Source organism: Cornus florida, unplaced genomic scaffold (genome assembly GCF_030987335.1).
Source record: "Cornus florida cultivar Cherokee Brave unplaced genomic scaffold, ASM3098733v1 CherokeeBrave_3.0.0_Hap2_Chr11, whole genome shotgun sequence".
Classification (NCBI taxonomy): Eukaryota; Viridiplantae; Streptophyta; class Magnoliopsida; order Cornales; family Cornaceae; genus Cornus; species Cornus florida.
The window spans coordinates 71,657,028-71,665,980 of NW_026775581.1; the positions used below are offsets into that span (position 1 = coordinate 71,657,028).

General features: G+C 36.0%; 1 protein-coding gene across 1 annotated transcript; it reads right to left on the reverse strand.

Moving 5' to 3' along the window:
* Positions 1 to 1,377: 1,377 nt before the first annotated feature.
* Positions 1,378 to 3,457, reverse strand: LOC132283746 (threonine synthase, chloroplastic-like). Its single transcript, XM_059785757.1, has one exon. It carries the CDS (start codon positions 3,355 to 3,357, stop codon positions 1,765 to 1,767), a length of 1,593 nt encoding a protein of 530 aa, XP_059641740.1. The 5' UTR covers positions 3,358 to 3,457; the 3' UTR covers positions 1,378 to 1,764.
* Between the last annotated feature and the right edge of the window lie 5,496 nt (positions 3,458 to 8,953).

Genomic DNA, 8,953 nt, shown 5'->3' on the forward strand with positions numbered 1-8,953 from the left:
GGTAACTAACTTGAAGTCTAATGACCTGAGAGGGTTGATATCGCTCATCAATTCAGTCAGGTTATATAACTTATATGAAATTAGAGATGGTACTGAAAAATAAATGGAGTGCTTTGGAGTAGAAATATCTCTTTAGGGCCTGAAAACTCGCTTCAAACAGTGGGGTGATTAGGAGGGAAGTGCAACATAGTACAAACAAACTGTTAAGTCACAAAGCGGGAGAGAGGCAAGAGTAAGTGCTTGAGTAGGAGTCTCAAACCGGCAAAAAATCTAAGTCGCACGGAGTGGGAGTGAAAGTGAGAGCAAATGTGCGGGCGACACCCATCTAGGAATTATGCGACTTGCTACAAAGTGCATAGTTTAGGGATTGGGTAAACCCTTGTTTTTTCTTTCTTTCCTTTCTCTGATGAAACATTTCTAATAATCACTTCTTCAGATATCAGAATACCATGCATTGATATATGAAGCTAGCAATCTTCCCCATTTTAGAGGAGTATCACAGGTGAAGCATCTCTCCAAAGAGTTTTGAACTGCACACATTGTTAGGATAATTCTTGTATTTGTTGACAAATTTCTTTCCAATTTGTATTTGCGAGGAAATTTACTCGAGAACATCTTAGCAAGCCGCTCCATGGAACATGATGCTCAATCATATTAGGCAAAGGTAAGAAACACCTTAGGATTTAAGCTGGTGATGGACGGACTTAGTTTAAACCTTCCTTGACTTGGGCTGACACTACACCGGTGAAAGGAAATGCACCGGTACAGCCTGACGACCTAATTTTTTTGAACCAGTGCATAGATTCAAACACAAGACTGAATCAAAGTTGACGTCACAAAAATAAGCAGGGTGACCTGTGCAACTCCCTCTAGGTGTATAAAGAATCACTACATCATTCTATATCAACTATCCACTTTTGCATTGGCTACTTTCACAAGTGTGTTAATAGAACTGCAAAAAACAGCCAACAACTCTTCAGAATTGAATTATATTGACAATGTATGTAATTTTGATCTTTAGATGAATCTTTTCCAAAACACTATGTGATCAACAGCAGCAGTCACTAAAATGCTCATGCAGCTAAGCACAGAGTAATCTCAAAGGACAAATCTCCTCATTTGTGGCTTGTAACAAAAGCACGAGAGAAATGCTTCCAAATTCAAAATCCAAGAATTCAGTGCTCCCAAATGAAACATTAATTTTTTCTTGCAAAATGCAGGTCATGCCAACCAATGTTTAGTTACAAGAATCACTTCGATGGCATTTTGAATTCAAAAAGATTCAATTTGATGAGTTCAGCACAAAAACTCTGTTTCATGATTTTCAAAGTCAACTGATTGCATAAAGTTAGCAGCCATAGAATTCATTCTTCCATGTCAATAAATGACATTTTCATATGAAGAAAGCAACAGAAAAATGGTGACCATACATTATCCTTCTAGGCCAAAACTATCAACAGCCAAAACCATAGCCAGCAATTAGAAAGCAATTTCAAAATTTATAAGCCAAAACTTCCTCCTGGCTTTTTAATGGACAATAAACTTCTCTCAAAATGGAAAATGTTGCCTTACAATCAATCCTCTCTGGTCTAGCATACAGTCAAAACTCAACACAGCTCCTAACAATACCAATTACTGAGCTCTTGAAGCAGCTCCCAATACTACAAAAAGAAATCATTCAATAACAAAGCACATGAAACAACAACTATAGCTAAACCACATATGGAGAAAAATGAGCAATGCTTACAATGCTCATAGAAGGGACTATTTCTTTGAATCCTTGCTTTCCAAATACTTCTTCAGAACATCCATAACCGATCCAAAATCTGCCTTCACTTGCACTGGCGGATTGGCATAACGACAGGCCATCTCCGGTATATCCTTCGAGTGATACTCAACCTTTGACTGCGTAAACTTCAGTCCATGAGCTGTGCTCACCACTACGGTTCTATCTGTAGGCCGAATAACCCCACTGTCCCTAAGCTTAACCAATGCAGTCAGTGCAACCCCGGTGTGAGGGCATATAAACATGCCAGTTGAATCTGCTTGAGCCATGGCATCCATCAATTCTTCCTCGGTTGCCTCCTCGACAATCCCATTAGATTTTTTCAGAGCAAAAACAGCCCTATCAATAGAGACAGGATCACCAATCTGTATTGCAGAGGCAAAAGTAGTATTAGCTTTTACGGCTTTGAAATCGGCCCACCCTGACTTGTAATGGAGGTAAAGCGGATTGGCATTTGCAGCTTGAGCACAAACAAGCCGTGGAATTCGATCCACGAGTCCCAATTCTTGGCACATTTTGAAACCCTTATAGAATGCATATATATTCCCAAGATTTCCACCAGGAACAATCACCCAATCCGGCACTTCCCAATCAAATTGCTGCAGAATCTCAATCGCAGCCGTTTTCTGACCTTCAAGTCTCAAACTGTTCAAAGAATTGGCCAAATAGATTGGCAATTCAGATGTGACTTCACGAATTAGCTGCATACACCCATCAAAATCTGTATCGATACTCAACACAAAAGCCCCATTCGCAATTGGTTGAACCAATTGAGCAATTGATATCCTGTTCGCTGGTAGAAACACAATGGATGGTATTCCCGCGGCGGCGCAATAGGCTGATAGCGCCGCAGAGGTATCGCCTGTCGACGCACAACCAACGCCGACCACAGGGCGCTTCATTTTCCGCAGCCGATTCACTTGGCTGACCAAAACAGTCATGCCCAAATCTTTGAAACTACCGGTGTGACTAATACCACAGTGCTTGACCCACAAATCGTTCATGCCCAGAAACTGTTTGCCGAAACGCTCGGCCCAGAAAAGGTTCGAGTTTCCCTCGAAAGCGCTGACGATGTCGTCGTCGTCGATCTCCGGAAGGACCCATTCCTTCTTGGACCAAACCCCAGACCCATAAGGCCAGGTCGTCTTCCCAATCCGTGAATCAAACAGTGATCTCCAGTACTGGCCGTCGTATTTCTTCAACGCGGCCATGTCGTGCTGGACATCGAGAAGGCCGCCGGAGGAGCTCCGGTAGACGATCTCGTCGAGCGAGTACGACTCAGTTGAGTTGGGATCGGCGTTGAAGGGGACGTACTTAGCGGAGAAGCCGTGGAGGTTGTGGTGATTGTGGCGGCGAGCCTCGTCTCGGATGTTCTCGTCGGCGGGGCGGCGGTGTTTGATGAGTGGTTGTGGAGGTGGCGGCGTGGCGTCGGCGGTGGGGGAGTGGTCGGGTGAGGCGGAGGCTCTTATGGGAAGGTAATGGTGGGTGATTCTAGGGTTTCGGTAGGTGGGTTTGGGTTGGGAGCGAAGAGAGAAGGGGGAGGAGGATTGAAAGAGAGAAGAAGCCGCCATTGTAGAGAGAGAAAATGTCTCCAACGTTAGTTTGGGGAGAGAAGACAATAGCGAGTCTTATAGAGTTTAGTTTGGTGAGTCGATACGGACCCGTGACAGTGCACATCTTGGTTTGGTAAAATAACAAAGATGATGAGAGAGGGAGGAGTAACCCAAAAAAAAAAAAAAAAGGTGTACAGCTGTCAACTGTTGTGAACCAAGAAAAACAGTTATTAGTATTTTATTTTATTTTTTACAGCCTTTAACAGTGTTATTTTTTAGAGGGTAATATTAGTGAAGGGGATGGTTGCTCGTCCACCACTTTAGGTTACAAGACACACCGTTTTTAAAATTGATTTCCAACCAATCATATATACAATTGAATCCATCATTTGAGTTGAGCTCACTCAAATAAAATTTATTTAACTTTTCAAATCTCTTACTATTTAAATATTATTTTTATTTTTAATTATTGTATATGTCGGTCTAATTCTTGACCTACATTTACATTCTATAATTTATCATTAACAGGAGTTAATTTTACCTCTTTCATCGTTAGCTCACTATTAATCGAAGATAACATTTCTCTTTCCTTATCATCCATCATAACATTTGTACTTCTTCCGCTTACTTTATTATTGTTTGTTTTTCTATCTACACTTTACTACATACAATATAGTTGGCTTAATAATCCGCCCATAAAAAAATTTCTTTCAATTTATTTAAAATTTGTTTGTCACATAGTATGGGGTGAATTGGGTTTTTAGGCAAATTATGGAATTTTTTCAATATAACTTTTTTTAAGAGAAGGGAACTTTTTCAATATAACTTGTTTTTGACAAAAGTCAGCTTCATTGGACTTTTGACAATCAAGTAGGTTAATTTATGGCAAATGAGCATTATATTTCATACTTTAAATTATGCATAAGTAAATTAAATAATTAAATATATACATTCATGATACAAGTAAAATATGAATTTACTTCAATCAACCATGTATGCAAATTAAGTAACCACGTAAAAAAAGCATTTGCATATGCACGGTGCAAATGTCATGAAAAGGTTTAATGTAGAGTTTGTAAGAAATTTATCAAATAATTTGTGTGCATATAAACTTTCAAAAAAAAGTTATATTAAATATATAATTTGCAGGACACTTGGTGAGTAACTAAATTTAGCTATTAAAAAATTAAATAAATATTCAATTGTTTCAAGCAACAACAAAACACAATTCACTTAATCCAAGCATACATCCCATCATCCTCATGACTATAAAATGAGCAATCATTCATAAATAAAATATTAAGATTGCAAATGAAAAATGAAAAGTTCTAAAAAAAAATTAAAGAGAGTTAAGGATTAGAGAAAATGCATACCAAACAACACCACAATATACATGGTTCGACACCTCCTTGGTCACCTACATCCATATCTTAAGAGAACCTCACTAGGATTTTACTATGGAGTTTTTCTTGCGGGTGGAAAGCAAATATTTACATGCTTTTGCTTGCAGTTGAAGAGCCAACCAATGCTCGCTCTTGTGAGTGGAGAGCCAACCTAATCCACTCTCTCATGCTATGTTTGGTTGGATGGATGGGGTTGAGGAACAATGGAAGAAATGAGGGATAAACGATAATTCTCATGTTTGGTTGGAAGAAATGGAAGAAATACAGGAAGGATGGATGAGCTTCATCCCTCCTTGCTTTAAGTTTTCTTATCCGTCCAAAATTGGGCGCCAGAGAAGAGGGAAATAGTGAATAACTACCTAAATATATAAAATAACAATTTTGACCTTTAAAAAACACTAGTTTTTTTATTATTTTAAATAATGAAGGTATATTGATAAAAAATAAATAAATAAATAAATATGTGTCACTTTATCCATCATTTCCACTGTCTTTTCCATTCAACTAAACAAAACATAAGAAAGACACATTCCTTTCCCTCGAAATGCCTTGTTCATTCTTCCCCTTTCCCTTCCAAACATATTTCCATCACTCCAACGAAACGGAGCATTAAGGTCAAGTGATCTTTCTCTCATATCAACGTTGAGAGAGATCATTTACATAGCTTTGCAAGTTTTTTCCTTGCCAATAGCACATCTTGGTTTTTCGATCTCAATATATATATAAAAAATTAAGTTTAAGTGTTAGAATCATTCCTCCCAATAGATGGATATACAAATTGAAGCTCGCATACCTAAAGTTATAAATGAAATACCCAAATGAAAGCTCTTTCTATATGATTTGACCACTATAAATAATATTTAAGGGTTTGGTTCAATAGTGGTAGCTACCATGAAATAAATGAGATTTAAGTTCTATGGGAGTAAACACCAATAAATAATGTTCAAGTGTATGTACAATAGTATTTATAATTTAAATGTCAAAGACACTGAGTATTTATAATCCATATAAAAGTTGTAGTCATTTAAGATATGAACTGGTTGTTAGAAATATAGTTATTGTAATAGTATTCGAATGTGTGTAAAGAATAATTGACTATAGTATTTGTAATACCCCTAATTTGTAGAGCATTTAATTTAATTATTTTAATTGTATTTTAATTTTTTTACTTGGCTAATTGTTTATGTGCTTTAGAGTGCCTATGTGATTATTTGTTCAATTAGATTATTTAATTTATTTAATGTGCGTTACTTGTCATTAATTGTTTATGTGTAATTGTTTTAATTATTTAATGTGATTTAGTTTATTGGGTTAGTTTTAATTTAATTATGAATTGGGCTTGGAGTTGTTTGACCCAAAAATAAATGAGTTTGGACTAATTAGAGAAGGCCTAGATATTTACATAGAATTATGGAATATAAGGAGGTGGATATAGTATTATATATAGATATAAATATATATTGTAACGACTCACTCCACCACATGGTATGATATTGTCCGTTTTAGGCCTGAGCCCTCACGGTTTTGCTCTTGAACTTTACCCCAAAAGACCTCATACCAATTGGAGTGACATACCTACATATAAACACTTCACATTTTCCTTACCCAGGCAATGTGGGATTGTGCACATGTAGCTTGCCAGTGTGGTAGCCTATCAATGTCTCGCACCCGCCCAAGGCACACCTTCCCACAAAGTCATCACAATCCATCCCCTTGAAGGCCCGACGTCCCTATCGACACACTTCCGGTTTGGTCAGGCTCTGATACCATTTGTAACGATCTACTCCACCATATGGTATGATATTGTTCGTTTTGGACCTGAGCCTCACGATTTTGCTCTTGAACTTTACCCCAAAAAGCCTCATCCCAATTGGAATGACGCACCTACATATAAGCACTTCACCTTTCCCTTACCCAGGTGATGTGGGATTGTGCACCCGTAACTCGCTAGTGTGGTAGCTTGCCAGTGTCTCGCGCCCGCCCATAGGATAATCACACACACACACATATATATATTTATTTATTTATATGTCCACGTTATTTATATATATAAATAGATATATATGTATATGGTAATTAGTGGTTAGTGTTTTTGGTAAGTTATTATGTAGAGGGAATAACAATAATAGTAGTAATATATTTATTATTATTATTATTATTATTTATTTATTTATTTTTAGTAGGTGTTGGGTTAGGATTTGTAGGTTAGTATATATAGATGTGGTAGTCAGAAGAAGAAGATTTTACACATACGTGAGTTACAAAAGAGGCAGAGATCTAGAGAGAGAGAGAGAAGGGGAAGAAAAAGGTGACCGGAGATAGCTTGGAGATCAACGGATCTAGACTGGAGACTTCATATAGTTGATTTTCAATTCGAAAATTATAAGGTAAGTTTATATTCTATCTCCTCCCCTTTATATCTATGATCTCTCTATCTCTTGTTGAACTTTAGGAATTAAATCAGAGAATTTAATTTGATCAATTAGTTGTTATGCATGAATTGAATTGAAGGATTTTGTGTTTAAATGTATTTGTTCTTTAACTTGATGAATTCTTTGGTTTTATGCGTAAAACTTGTTTTAATTTGTTAGATCTTGTGTATATTCATTGTATAAATCATTGGTGATCTTTTGGGACTTAGAAATCATGTTTTATAATCCAAATCGGGGAGTTACAAGTCAAAAATCGGATCTGTGTGTTGCTGCCAAGAGCTTTATGCTTAAGCACAAAGGGTTATGCTCGAGCATAAACCTGTTCCGACGCGTTTTGCTGGAGCACAGAAGGTTGTGCTCGAGCTCTGGGAGGCTATTTTCTCAAAAAGTGTTTTAAATGACTCTATTTTAAGTGTTATTAATCCCGAACATGTTTTATAGGTATTGGAGATAATAATATAGGTCTAAAATATATACTTTGGTGATAGATATTCATGTTTTTATGTTGGATGGAAATAATTAAATTAATTAAATAAAGTTGATTTAATCTTTTATAATATTTAATTTGTGTAATTAAATGTGATTGTTGAATACATTATTATATCAATTATTCTTTTGTAACATTTAATTTGTATAATTAAATACGGTTATTGATTATCTTATTATAATCATTATTGTTGATATACTTATGATCTACGAGCATGATAAATGGATATAATTAATTGTTTATCATTGTTAAACATAAGTAGTTGATATTATGATTTTTTAAATCATGTTTCTATCATCACTATTGTTCTGGAGTTGTACTATATTATGGATTATAATTGTTATGCTATTGATATATGGCTATGATGAGATTTATTCATGTATGTGATGTTGATCATTGAGATAGCTTTTAAGCTAGGCTCCTTGATATGTTGTACCATTGTTAGATATGGTATTATTGTATTGACGAGTAAGTGGGCTGGTTAATAAGTCATGACACTCTACTCGTGCCATTGTCAGATATGACATTTATTTATTGTTGTTATATATATATATATATGACCCATGATACGAGCTTCTCGGGATCTATGGTTAGGATTGAGGCGTATATTGTTAGTTTGATGGGTAGTTGGAATAGGAGATGTGTATGCCCTAGTAGATGATGGTATTCATAGCCACGTTATGTGTGTTTTGCATGATGTCTATCACATAGTTGAAACCGCCCTATTACTAGTGAGAGTCCTAATGTGTATATGTATGTATCTACTATATAGATATAACATGAATTTGGGTAAATGATAATATTCATGACCATGTTGTGTGTGCTTTGCATGATGCCTACTACACAGTTGAGACCGCCTTATTACCAGTGAGAGTCCTAGTGTGTATATGTATGTATCTGCTGTATAGATATAACATGAATTTGGTTAAGAATATATTGATTATCGGTTCTTTGATTGGGTCGTAGTAGAGAGAACTTGTTTATAGGCCTGACTCACCATTTTATTTTTCAGGTCCTCGGCAGTACCGGTTTTAGAGTTGTTCGTGCAGATCAGAAATCAGTCATCTTCACTCTTCCGTATCATTGACGTAAAATATTATTTTAGATTATTCTTTTTATTATCAAACTTAGTAGTTTATTATTTCAGTTGAGATTTTTATTAGGGGTCCATCTAGTATGGAAACCTGAGTTGTATTTTGAAGGCTTATGAATTATTGGATTTATTCGAAGTATTGGTATCAAATGTTTTATTAATTAATTATTATTTAGTTTTTCTTTCAGCTTTATTATTT